General features: G+C 39.4%; 2 protein-coding genes across 2 annotated transcripts in view; one reads left to right on the top strand and one right to left on the bottom strand.

Moving 5' to 3' along the window:
- Positions 1-1,013: 1,013 nt before the first annotated feature.
- Positions 1,014-7,728, top strand: pex11a (peroxisomal biogenesis factor 11 alpha). Its single transcript, XM_061677800.1, has 3 exons — positions 1,014-1,299; positions 1,463-1,578; positions 4,678-7,728. Exons 1-3 carry the CDS (start codon positions 1,244-1,246, stop codon positions 5,244-5,246), a joined length of 741 nt encoding a protein of 246 aa, XP_061533784.1. The 5' UTR covers positions 1,014-1,243; the 3' UTR covers positions 5,247-7,728.
- LOC133403165 (RNA polymerase II elongation factor ELL2) overlaps positions 6,816-13,214 on the bottom strand; it is a 36,651-nt gene continuing 30,252 nt past the window's right edge. The window contains exons 11-12 of the mRNA XM_061677798.1: positions 13,143-13,187; positions 6,816-10,997 (exon numbers count right to left, since the gene is read on the bottom strand). Coding sequence (XP_061533782.1) covers positions 10,887-10,997; positions 13,143-13,187 — 156 coding nt within the window. The 3' untranslated portion in view covers positions 6,816-10,886. The remainder of the gene's footprint in view (positions 10,998-13,142; positions 13,188-13,214) is intronic.

Genomic DNA, 13,214 nt, shown 5'->3' with positions numbered 1-13,214 from the left:
CCAGCTGAGTTATTGGAGAGCTAATGGTCATGCTGTTTGTAATCTCCATAGCAACAGAAGCAGAAGATCACAAGCGACATGGTGTTCCGTGATGCTCAAAATGTATGCAATCACAAAGATTGATTTACAAAAAGCTGCACGACAATTCAAAGCCAATGATATTGTGTCATTGTGGAGGATTTTCATAGGCATTAGCCTATGTCATGAGCCATCCTGCAGTTCTGCTGTTGGAGCATGGGTGGCGATTTGCGCCCTCTCGTTGTCTCTCGCTCTCCTCCCCTCTCTCTTTCCAGCACCTTCCTCGGCCGCGCACCTGTCACCGATCAGCCCTCGTTACCACCTGCATTTAAGTCTGCCTGATCCTGGAAAACCTTGCCAGAGTATTATAGCTTCTCCAGCGGTACAACGGCTCCCCAGTAAGGTACTCAATTCCTCGTCTCCTGTCTGACCTCTGTGTCTCTCTTTGTCCTCAGTGTTCCCTCCGTGTTCGTCGCCAAGCCACCCGCCTGCCCTCGTCGCCGCCTGCCACGCATTCCCTGCCCCCGCAACCCGCCAGCGCATCTCAAGGACCATCTACATTTCCCCTTTTCTATGAATTGTTCATCACAACCTCTCAGCCTCCACCTGCTCTTGGGTCCAGTCTCCATCCGTTCATGACAAAAGGATAGAAAATAGGAAAAATAACAAGGAAATTATTGATATGGATACATAGAAAAAAGAAAGCTACTGGTACCTAGATTGCTTTCCTGTGTTTTTTAATCTATTGATCAATATAGAATGACGATAAATAGAAAAGGGAAAGCTAGATAGATAGAAAAAAAGAAAAGACAGACGATACAATAGGAAAGATAGAAAGAAAGGGGAGATAGAAAAGAGGAAAAGTATGGATGGAGATATCTTGAGCATATACTATACTGTTACCTGGGCAACACCAACGCGGATGGTCCGTGACGAAAACAGTTTCGGCTTCCGTTACGTCGGTAAATACTTCCGGGTCGAACAAACGAGTTTGGCCCAAACGTACCTGCTTTGAAAGCTCGCCAGATCAGCATGAAATGAGCGTATTACCGTTTTTACATTTGAAACTAACTGCCATTTATTTTAAACTGGTAGCTTAAAACTGAGAAGTGATTCCTGACAGCATTTATACCGAACACAATTGCCGGGCATTGTGCTCACCACAGGAAAATAAGATTAGCCTAAAGGAGCGTGCAAGTACGTGGAACAAGTTGTTTTCTAAGTCATGGAGCTGGTGCAGAATGTAATCAACCAAAGTCAGGGAAGGGACCGTGTTTTCAGGTACGTATACGTTCAGGTATATTCATGTGACTTTGTCGTCACTTCATTTTTGCGTCAAAGTTTTATTACGACAAATTTAATTCGTGGTGTATAGTTAACTTTAACAGCACAATTGTATTACTTCTCAACAATTGTATTTTTTCCCCCCGTGTTATTATTTTAGAGCAACCCAATATGCGTGTGCCCTGTCTGTGTATGCTCTTGGAAACAACTCCCAGCGAAAGGAGCTTGTGAGCAAACTGAACCGTCTGGAGGCGAACATGAGCGCTGGACGAAAGTGTGAGTATGATCAATAATGTTTGTTCCAAAGTTTTAAATTCAGGCGAACACTTACTACTCGTATTCGACATTTTCCTTTGGGACACCGAACTTTTGCCTTTTGTATTGCCAAATGTAAATATATTGTTACATAAACGTATATAGGTATATGTATATATATATATATATATATATATATATTAACCTCTGGTTGTGGAATGTTGTGCGTTTTTAATTTGTTTGTGTGGTGCCCCTGGTGTGTTTGTTTGTTTGTTTGTGTTTTACACTAACTTATTTCGATGGGTTCTAGGTTCATGCCATAAAATCTAAAATCATTTTTATTTTTAGTCAACAATTATGAATTGAACATTTGCGAACAATTGACTAGTTCATATAAAGCTGAAAGATGAAAACAAAACAAAATAAAATTGGAAAGAAGCAGTTGATATTGTTCTTTGATACCAATGTGCATGATCAATAGGAGTAGGCAGAAGTTAAAAGAAGTTTTTGGGTCCCACCCCTAAATCTAAGTACAGATTTGACATAGATAATTTTAACAAAATAGGAAGGTATGGATAAACAGTCCCCTCCAAAAGTATTGGAATGGCAAGATCCATTCCTTTTTGTTGTTGTTGTATACTGAAGACATTTGGGTTCAGAATTCCAGCTTTTATTTCATGGTATTTACATCTAGATGTGTTAAACAACTCAGGACAGAGCATCTTTTGTTTGAAGCCACCCACTTTTCAAGTGAGCAAAAGTATTGGAACATGTGACTGATGGGTGTTTGTAGTTGCTCAGGTGTTGCCTTTTAGATTAATTGCTTAAACAAACAAAAAAAAAAAGTGGAAGTTCTTAGACTGGCCTAGTCAAACACCGGACCTTAACCCAATCGAGCATCCATTTTACCTCCTGAAGAGGAGACTGAAGGGAGAAACCGCCAGAAACAAACAAGAACTGATCGAGGATGTAGTAAAGGCCTGGAAAAGCATTTCAAACGAAGAATGCAGCAGTCTGGTGAAGTCAATGGGTCGCAGGCTTGATGCAGTTACTGCAAGTAAGGGTTATGCCACCAAATATTAAATGTTATTCACTTTTAGTTAATTTAATCATGTCTGTTCCAATTCTTTTGCTCATTTGAAAAGTGGGTGGCTTCAAATAAAAGGGATCTGTTCCGAGTTGTTCAACACACAGATGTAAATACCATGAAATAAAAGCTGGAATTCTGAACCTTTGTCTCATATTCATCTTTTAATCTGAAACCCAAATGTCTTTAGTTTATAACAAAAACAAAGGAATTGACCTTGCCGTTCCAATATTTTTGGACGGGACTGTATGTAGCCACCGCAGCGAATAATCCTGATGCCATTTTTTTTATACGTTGCCCCATATTTTCCACACAATAAATCGAGTCAGCTAAGATAGGCTCCATCTCACCCGTGACCCTAACGAGGAGCGGCGCTATAGAAAATGGATGGATGGCTGAATGCCCTTTGACCTCGATGCATGACTCACCGCAGTTCACACTTTTCTGAGTTATTCCTTTATCTAATCAAATTATAAACCCATGAGAAGAAGCGCTTTTGCGACGTCTTGAGAATCCCCTTTCTTTAATCGAGTAAAGGAGAGAAAACTTAAAAAACATTGCTATATGCTATGGATACTTGTTACTTTGTGAAGTTTCACTCACCTTTGCCAGAATAAATGCATTGTGATGAACAGCAGGGGACTTTGAGGCCAGTCTCTTTGAGCTCTGTGTGAGCGTGAGAGAACGCTTTTGCCTTTCTACTTGGGCTCAGTTTTACACACTTTTTTTGACTTCAAGGTTCTGGTACAATTTAAAATTCAGTAGCGGACTGGATATGAGCTCCTTGTGGAAATTAAGGTGCAGCCTGAGTGCTGGGTCTGCCAACAAAGACCTTGTCCCTCCTGGTGCCGTATGAGGTCACAGTGAAATAGGCCAAGCTCAGTTGGCAAAGCACTTAATTATCTCTCCTGAGCGTCCCAGTCAGCGCAGCCTTGAGGTGCAACAACCTCTAACGTCTGGGCTGGCGACTTTGGGTCACAGTGGGCAAGATGTCTTGAAATTTCTAAAAGTTTGTGCTGGTGGATGATGTCTGCTGTAGGGGGGGGTTTGATCTCAAACAAAGGAGAAAGCAATCACACGCTATATGAGTAATTGAATACCAAACAAGCCAACAAATAATTTGATTACAAAGGTTGAAGCAAAATCTCTGCCTTGAAGCCTCACTGTGATCATTTTTACATGCTGACTAATGTTACGGCATACTAAGACACCACTCCTTGTAGAAATAAGTTGGCACCATAGCAGAAAGCCAGGAGGAAAGAATGCATAAAAGACAGAGAATGTCCAAAGCTTGGGATTGTTTCTGTGCAGAAAAAAAAGTGCAATGTATCTACTGCAAAGCAGAACAAAACTAACGTACCGCAACAGCACAGCTATGATTGCCAACACAAGGTATCGATGTTAGCTAATTGAATATAGCCTACCGCCGCTAGAGTTAAAGCCCTCGGTTCATTTTCAATCACTTTATTGAACAAACAGTAACAAAATAAACACAAAATAAGCACATTCATACGCGAGCTGCTTGGCCATAACTGATGCGTGGGTTCTCAACACACAGACTGTCTAACTGTTAGCCAGTCTGCTAACCTCTAATTCTAATTAAAAAAAAAAAAACAAAGAAAAAGCTAAATACTAAATGGTTAGCAAGTGCAATTAGCGCACTAGCAATGACCATTTTAGGTAAAAAATTTTAATTACCATTTAGCTCACTCATACTTATCATGTTGTATGTACATTGCACATCTAACGGTGTCTTTAAAATCACTTACAGATGCTCCTTTTGTCGTTTTTGGCAAAGTTTATCATTGGCCCAACACTGCGTCCGTCTGCAAAATATGTTCGTGTGATACATTGGTTCCTGCGGCACAAACATTGGTTCCGGGCGGAATTGTTTTATTTTATTTTATTTTATTTTTTTCCCCCCCAGACCTAGCTGCAGACCTACTTAATTATTGTTGGTCTGAAATTGTCATTACTCTTTGAATTTTTTTTTTTTTTTTTTTTACTCTCTCTTTTTCTTCATTCTTTGTCAGTGTTCAGGCTGGGGAATGCAATCAGTGCCATTGAGGCTGCCAAGCGAACCATGCGACTCTCTGACCGAGTGCTTTGCGTGTGCCTTACCGCAGCCAACATCAACCGTGCGCTCTTCTTTATCTGCGACAACACGCTTTGGGCCGGGAGTGTCGGACTTCTCCGCCTTATCGACAAGGAACGCTGGAGCGTTAACGCCTCGCGATTCTACCTCCTCTCGCTCGTCATGAGCCTGACCCGAGATGTTTACGTCATCTCCCAGTTAATAGTGCAGAGGGCAAGGGATAAGCACTTCAGGAAGAAAATGATTTCACATCTCAACGAGAGTCCTGAGGTAGCTGAAGTCATCATCCCTCATTGGGATGCTTTTGTCTTTCTGCTGCTGCAGAGCTTCAAATCCCACCCGCCCGTCGTATTGGATACCATCAAAAACATTTGTGATCTGTCGATGCCCTTGGACAAGTTGGGTATCTACCCGTCAAATGCAGGCATTGTTTCATTTTGTGGCTTAGTGTCCTCACTCATCGGGATTGTAACCCTCATACAGCCCAAATTGAGAATCAAACCATAATCTGCTTTTCCTGGCTCAGACAAGTGTTGATACCAGAGTTAAAATGGGTAAAATTACTGTGTTGCTAAGGTGAGGTGTAATGTTGATTTTATATGCTTTGCTTAGAGAGCGGACAATCATCAGAATTGAAGGCTTCAAAGGGAGAATCAGCTGTCACTACTTGATTCAACACAATTTGAGATTTTTAACTGTTACCGTTGATTTTGATTAAATGTATTTAATACACACCAATATTTATGGAATAGAAAGATGAGGTTGTTGGAATATATTTTCTTACATATGCTGTATAGCAGCAATTGAACTGACTAGTCGACGTGTCGATATTAGCACTGCACAATGACGATTACAGCTTGAAGTCGATTAATTACCAATCTTGTTTTGGCATTAACAACACGGATGCCTTGCTGAAATCAACAGGTCCGTCGCCGCAGCAAACTCACAAGCGTCTGGAAATATTTTACTAAAAATGAGACTGCTAACACGATCACTTGCAATATAAAAATATGCAAGTCTCTACTCAACTATAAAAAAAAGCAAAAGCGCTATGAGCACCCATCTGAAAAAGAATCCGCTATTGCTAGATGACAAACAGCCTAAATCCTCAACAAATTCACCAAACAGAGAGGAAGGAACAGTTAATGACGCTAAAAACTAGTGTTTCGCTCAATCCTTCATCCCGCAGACTCAGCGAGCTCTTCTTCCACCTTACAATCGCAAATCCTACTCATTCATGGTCTCGCAGACAGTTGACTATTATAAAACTCTTTCAGCAAACTGTGTAACACAACTGCTGGTTCACTACAAAACATTATTGCAATACTATTAGCAAACGATCTAGCGACCCTCCAGTCGTGTTATGCGAATTGGTGAAGGGTTTTACAAGTTTCGACTTTGTGCGAGGCCTTGAAGGTATCTAAATGTGATTGGATGCACGAGTCGGGGGTGGGGCCATTGCGACCAAGGCAAAGTCAGTGAAAGAGCTTGTGTTTGGAGGTGAAAGCACACAGCGAGTTGGCAGTTGTATAAAAATGTCAGTGACATCATTGATTAATCGACTCAACTCTCGGCACCTTAGCGTCGACAACAAAAAATCGTAGGTCCTTCAACTCCGACAGTATATAAGGTCACATTTACGCTAACTGCAGCTTTTTTTATTTTTTATTTTATAAATAAAAGGGGTATGTCCTGTCTAACCTTACGTCACGCCACTTCTCTGATCTGCTCTGTGATACAGTGGTGTGAAAAAGGTGATGAAATACATAGTGCCAAAAGTGCCTCCATAAGTTAATATTGAGGATCCGGTCTCAAATGTAATTTGGAGCAGACCCAGAAAAGCAATTAGTAATTAGTCATTCCATTTTCTGTTTTTGTGAACTTTTACCTGATTTAATACATTTTGTGTCTTAACACTGTGTTAGTGTTGTTTAATACATGTGTAAATGACCTTTAAAACATGGAAAGGAAAATTCAGTAAAATGACAAACAATTTTTATTTAAAGGAAGCGTTCGAAAGGTATTTTGTCTCATTCACACACGGACGTCTCCATAAATGTCACACTGTCCACGTACTCCATTGAAAATAGCTTTATTTGCAATTTTTCATGAGACAACAATACATTTGTTTTCCTGAAAGCTTTTTCTTTTCTCATGAAGATGACATTTGCATAACACACTCTCCATCAAAAATTGCAAAAATATATTCCATTTCCCTTTCACCATACTTGCAGGTTTTACTGTAGAAAGAAAACAAATGACTATGCAAAGAGAAATCCCGTGAAGGAACAACAAAATAACATACAGAAATAAATAAGACATTTGTTCTCCTCGGTAGATCATTTGCAGGGATTTACGATAGACAAAATATTTAACTTCACATTTCATTGTGTCAATGTCATTCCAGTACCAAAAAAGCACACCTGTAACCAATGTGGAGAAAACTAAAGCGTTTCCTAGGCAGAAATAACAAAACTCAGGACTCATTCTATTGTTTTGAAAATGTATGTATGCTAGTTCCTTACATTAGTCACTGTATAACATTTGTTTTAAATGCTGGAAGGCTTCTCTCTAAACCTGGTGCTCTTATTGCATTTGACAAGGCATCTGATATTAACTTCAGTACTCAACAACATAGCACTTTTATAGTGGCAACAGTGTGAAACTACAGACCCAAGTTCTTGAATTTCCTTGTCAATGAAAAGGCACCTTTTGTATTGTGCTGCTGAGGAGTAGTAATTAAAAAAAAAAAAAAAAAAAAAAAAACATTCCTTCATCACTTCTCTCAAAACCAACATGGTACAATCTTGGATTTTCTTATAATTACTGAGTAATCTTGCACTTTAATTACACATGTATTGAACTAAATTTCCTTGAGTGGTTGATGGAAATGATGAGTTACTCTTAGCTTTGCGTCAAGAAATGTGTACCATTCTGTTTTGAATGAAAAATATTTTGTGGAATATTAATAAATTGTCTTCTGAGCTGACTGTACACTGTTCTTTATTAAGAAATGAACCACAATAATTTTGAGTGCCAGCACAGCAGAGTCAATGTTGATAGGAAATATGCTACATGGATCCAATCTCATTCCAAATAATATGCTATAATCAGGATTAATTATCAGCGCTAATAAATATTCTTTCATTTTCATATGTGCCGAGACACAAGTCCCACATTCTTCAAATATCTCAAAACTTAAAACCAACATGGAAAAGAACCCTCCAGTATATACAGTGAATATAAAAAGTCTACACAGCTCTGTAAAATGGAAGGTTTTTGTGCTATAAAAAAAAATTAAAACCAAGATAAATCATCCAGCATTATGACCTATAACCTGTCCAGCTCAATTGATAAAAAAGAAACTGTTTCAAGAAGGGAAGGTAAATTAGCTTAAGGTAATGTGAATGCACAAGTGTGCACCCTCATAACTGGGGATGTGGTTGAGTTCAGAATTCATCAATGGCATTCAAAGTAAAAACATACTACCGTTGAAAGTGCCTCTGATTAACCCCAAATGAAGTTCTGATGTTCTAGTAGGCTTTCGAGCACAAGCCTGAAGATTGACTAGTATTTGGAACTGTTCATATTTGCCTCCATGTTGATTAAGGCCCAAGTGCCAAGTGAAGAAAAATTCGTCCACCACCATGCTTCACTGTAGGAAGGGTGATCTTTTGGAGATTAAAAGTGTTCTGTTTGGAATGTTTTATCAGACTATAGCATACATTTCCCACAAATGCTTGGGAGATTTCAAGTTTGTTTTTGCAGAATGCAGCCTTATCTTCTCATGACTTTGTAAGATAAGGCTTCCGTCTTGCAACCGTACCCCCACAGACCAGACATATATAAGACAGGTGATTGTTATCACATGTACTAAACAGCCCGCACTCGCCGGAAATTCCTGCACCTCTTTCAAATGTTTTGGTCGGCCTCTTGGCAGCATCCCTGACCATATTTAATGCCTTGGAAATTATTTTGTACCCTTCTCCTGATTGATGACAGAGTGATTTAAAAATAAATAGAATTTTAAATATATATATATATATATATATATCACAATAGCATTTGAACAAAGGTGTGTAGACTTTATAGCTCCTGTAAACTGTGGGTCTGATTACTTGAATGAGAATGTTAGTGTAAAAAAAAAAAAAAAAAAGTACGTTATGTACGTTTCTGCAAAAATGATGTGTCTTGACAGGATTGGACGGAAAGCAAAAAGCTCTTTACGTTGAGAATATTGCGTCAGATGAGTCACAACAACCAGAGAGAGAAAACGTACAGAGAAATGAAAACTTCCATCTAACTATGCAGTTTGTAAATGAACCTTTCAAACTTTTTATCCAAACCAGTAATAGGAGAAGACTTGAAACTGGGTTGTTTCAGGACAGAGATGCCAGAATTTTGGAAATCTGACGTGCATGTTAAGGCTAGCTTGTCTTTCCCCATCCTAAGCTATCATTAAGACAAATGCAATATTGAAACAGGTTTGGAAAGCACTCCCGATCTGATGCCAACATTTCAGGCTGCCTCATGTCAAGGTTAAATACAATAATGAGCATTTAAAATGTCCTGCTGAGCATCAAAAACACCGGAGCCTGATCGCACCTCTTAGAGGTCAGCCTGCTCCTTACACCCAATTAAACCTATTGCGCTTTGAACTGAGTGCCGTCCTGTCTACAGTCCCAAATTTTGCGTAATAAGGCGTCACATTCAGCTAATGTCCGCCATTCAGCTAAATTCCGGACAAAACTTCCCATGAGTTGAGAAATGGCAAACAATCTGTACACTGATAAACACGGCTTGACTTGTATCATAGCGTAACTGTGTGCCAGTAAACAAACTTGTTGATAGCAGGAGACGAGGGATAAGCGAGAGCTGATGTGTTTGTGATATACAAGGGGAAAAAAAAAAAGGCAATTCATGGTGGCCACATGATGTGGATGTGGCTGACACTAAGCTTGAGAGTAAACTTAGGACAGATTTTGTTAATTTCAAGTACAAATCAACATGATGATATTCCCTGTCACAAACTAGCAAATACAGTGGTGCCTTGAGATACGAGTTTAATTTATTCTGTGGCCACCCTCGTAATGCAAATCGTCTTTCCCTATTGAAATCAACGGAAATGCCATCAATCCATTACATCCTCTCTGGGGAAAAAAAAAAATAAAATAAAAGTGGGTAATGTTTTTTTTTTTAAAGATAAAAATAGCGCTCTATAATTTTGCACTTTATAAAAAGACACAAGTTAATGACATACATAATTTAATAGAATCAAAGTTCCCCCCCCCCCCCCCCCCCCCCCCCACACACATTTTGCATTAATTGAATGGCCATTGTGCTGCTGCCCCTCTTGGCCACCTGGGGGCGGTATAAGACAGCTAGACTGATAATAGTGTACATGGATGTCTGTACAGTATAGACATCTCAGCTCCTCGCAGAGGATAAAGAATACAGTATATGATTGTGAGTACTGTTATATTGAATGTCTACAGTGGGGCCACTCGTATCTCAAGGCATTGATTTATCTCGATACAACTTTGTAGGGTCTCACTGCTGCGGAAATATTAGTGTTAGGTGGCAAGTTTTGCATTGCCTTTGTTTTGAAGTCATAAGAACAACTCAATCTGGTAAGTTTGTCATTAATTAATAAAGTGACTGAATGTGTCCTGTCAGCAAACAGCAAGTAAAGAGATTCCTCTGCTTGACACGTACATACTAGTAGCATTTGTTTTCCCCTAAGACTGATTGTACCATCAATATAATACGTTTCATAAATTGCTCTCTGGCATGGGAAAGAATAGAATAAAACATTTCGGCAGGAACGATCAATTATAGAATTCAGGAAAACAACAACAATAAGATTTGGCTTTCACTTGCACATCTGCCCAGTCAGTTTACAGCAGGACAATTTGCTGCCTTTACAGCACTAAAAGCATCACGTTAAAGGGCAACTTTTGATCTCGAGTCAGTGGTCCGGGTCCCACCTTTGAAACCATCTTGCTCCTTGATTCCATTAACACACGGAGGTGTAAAGTGAGTCATGTTTCAGCGACTGTGGCACCCAGCTGGTCAGTCTCTGGGCCCGCTGCGAGTCTTTTGGTCCCTTCTCATTTCAGTCTGTTTCGAGAGTAGCCGCCATTTGTACTAGGAGAGCAACCGCGCCCGGTCGTAGTCTGAGATCAGACCTTTGATATGGGACAGTTTCTGATGGAGGTACTCGCAACGCTTCTTCTCTTCCCTGTAGCCGGGAAATTTCTGGAAGACAAAAAGAGAGAGGGCACAAGTCAGAGTTCAGTATGACGGGCCTCAATCAAGAGCATATAGTACACATCTTTTAGCGTTTCGTGTTTAAAACTGCATGGCCTTGTACAGTGGATATAAAAACTAGGCATCCCGTTCAATCGCCAGTCATTTTTTAAATAAAAAACATGGGAACAAGATAAATAATTTCAAAACTCTTTCCACCACAATGTGACCAATACCCTGTATAATTCCATTGGAGGGGGAGGGGGGAGAAAATAAATCATTTCAAGAAGGCAAGTAAAAATAAACAACTGAGATAATGGGTTCACACAAATGTGCACACCCTGTTATAACTGGAGATGTTGCTGTGTTCAGAATTAACCCAATTACATTCAACCTCATGTTAAATGGGCGTCGGCACATGCCTGCCACCATTTAAAGTGCCTCCGATGAAACCTAAATAAAGTTCAGTTGTCAGTCAGGAGAAGGCCACAAAAGAATTTCCGAGGAACTAAATATACCGTGGAACACAGTGAAGACAGTCATCAAGTGAAGAAAATATGGCACAACAGTGACCCGTTACCAAGAACTGGATGTTCCTCCAAAATGGATGAAAAGATGAGAAGAAAACTAGTAAGGGAGGCTGCCAAGAGGACGACAACAACATTAAAGGTGCTGCAGGAATTTATGGCAAGTAATGGCAGTGTAGTAGATTTGACACTAATCTCCTGCTGTCTTTTTGTCAATAGCAGACTATGGGGTAGAGTGCCAAGACTTATCCTACAAAAGGAAAAAAAAATAAAAAATTGAAATCTCCCAAACGCATGTGGGGAAATTTTGTTTGGCGCAAACAAACGCCGCTCATCACCAAAAGAACGCAATACAGATTGTGAAGCGAGGTGGCTGCAGTATCATGCTTTGCGGCTGTTTTTCCTTCAGCTGGAACTGGGGCATTTTTCAAAGTGGGGGGAATTATCAACATTTCCAAATAGCAGTCAGTGTGAGCTCAAAACCTTCAGGCTTCTGCGAGAAAGCAAAAACAAAACACAAAATGTCAGGAAAAGCCTACTAGAATGACAGATTTATTTTTTGTGTGGGGCTGGGGGTTAATCCGAGGCATTTTAAATGGTGGCAGGTGTGTGCCGAGTCACATTTAAAATGAGTTTGATTGTGATTGGTTAATTCTGAACACAGCCACATCCCCAGTTATTCGGGTGTGCACACATTTGCAACCACATTGTCCCAGTATATTTTTACTTCTCCTCTCTGAAATATTTCTTCTTTTTTTTTTCATTCAGTTGTACAGGTTATAGATCACATCAATGGAGAAAATGTTTCAAAATCAATTGTTTTGTGTTTTAAATATGTAAAAACCTTGCATTTGAACAAGGGGGGGGGGGTTGTAGACTTTTTATATCCAGGGTTTTAAATGACTGGGAACTTTCCTTACCATGAGAATTCACTGGAATAAAGTGGAAATTTGAAAAATGGTAGGTTAGACAAGAACTTGAATGACTTGATATATTAATAACTAAGAATTGTGTTATTTCATGTATAACTGATTGTTGATTAATCATGTCTTCGCTACTTGGCTGCAACCGGCAGAGGACCTGTCCATTTAGCGTTAATATGTTTTATTTGTAACACTCTATTCTGAACATAGAGATTCTCCCATATAATAATTTATTTAATTTTTTTTTTTTTTTTTTACCAAATAATCGATTGTAATGGTAGAATATTTTCCTCATTGTTAATGATGTAGATTTAGCCGAACGCTTTCATCCTCCCTCTGCTGTTGTTGGCTGAAAAATTTGATTGAACTTTTGACTCTTCACGAATAAACTATGTAAAAAAGATGGTGGAACATGACCCGCTTTGAATAATTTCCAGAGATGTTCCTCCCCATTATCACCCAACTTCAAACGCTGGTTATATTCGATTAAGTTAAGCATTTGTTGACTTTGATGCAGTTTATAATGTTAGGAAACAGCGCCACCTGGTGCTTTTTGTATATGTCAAGGCAAATCTTGAATAATTGCAAAGAAGACAATTGAGAGAATGGATGGATGGACAGTTGGAATTTCAGTGTTTTTGAGAGTTTACAAACATAGTTGTTACCCAAGTGTATGTTGTCTGTGTTGTATAAGTGATACATACCTTCTTATACTTTCGGTACTTTTGTAGTATTTGCTCCTCCATGAGCTGCAAAACATTTATAAAGGGAGAAAG

Source organism: Phycodurus eques, chromosome 5, assembly GCF_024500275.1.
Source record: "Phycodurus eques isolate BA_2022a chromosome 5, UOR_Pequ_1.1, whole genome shotgun sequence".
Classification (NCBI taxonomy): domain Eukaryota; kingdom Metazoa; phylum Chordata; class Actinopteri; order Syngnathiformes; family Syngnathidae; genus Phycodurus; species Phycodurus eques.
Note: the sequence above shows the minus strand (reverse complement) of the source record. Positions and strands in the feature narration are given on the sequence as shown.

Excerpts from the sequence above, each read along its gene's own strand:
- pex11a (XM_061677800.1), top strand. The coding sequence starts at position 1,244 with ATGGAGCTGGTGCAGAATGTAATCAACCAAAGTCAGGGAAGGGACCGT. Across the intron at positions 1,300-1,462 it reads GGAAGGGACCGTGTTTTCAG|AGCAACCCAATATGCGTGTG; the intron begins GTACGTATACGT and ends TTATTATTTTAG. Across the intron at positions 1,579-4,677 it reads CATGAGCGCTGGACGAAAGT|TGTTCAGGCTGGGGAATGCA; the intron begins GTGAGTATGATC and ends ATTCTTTGTCAG.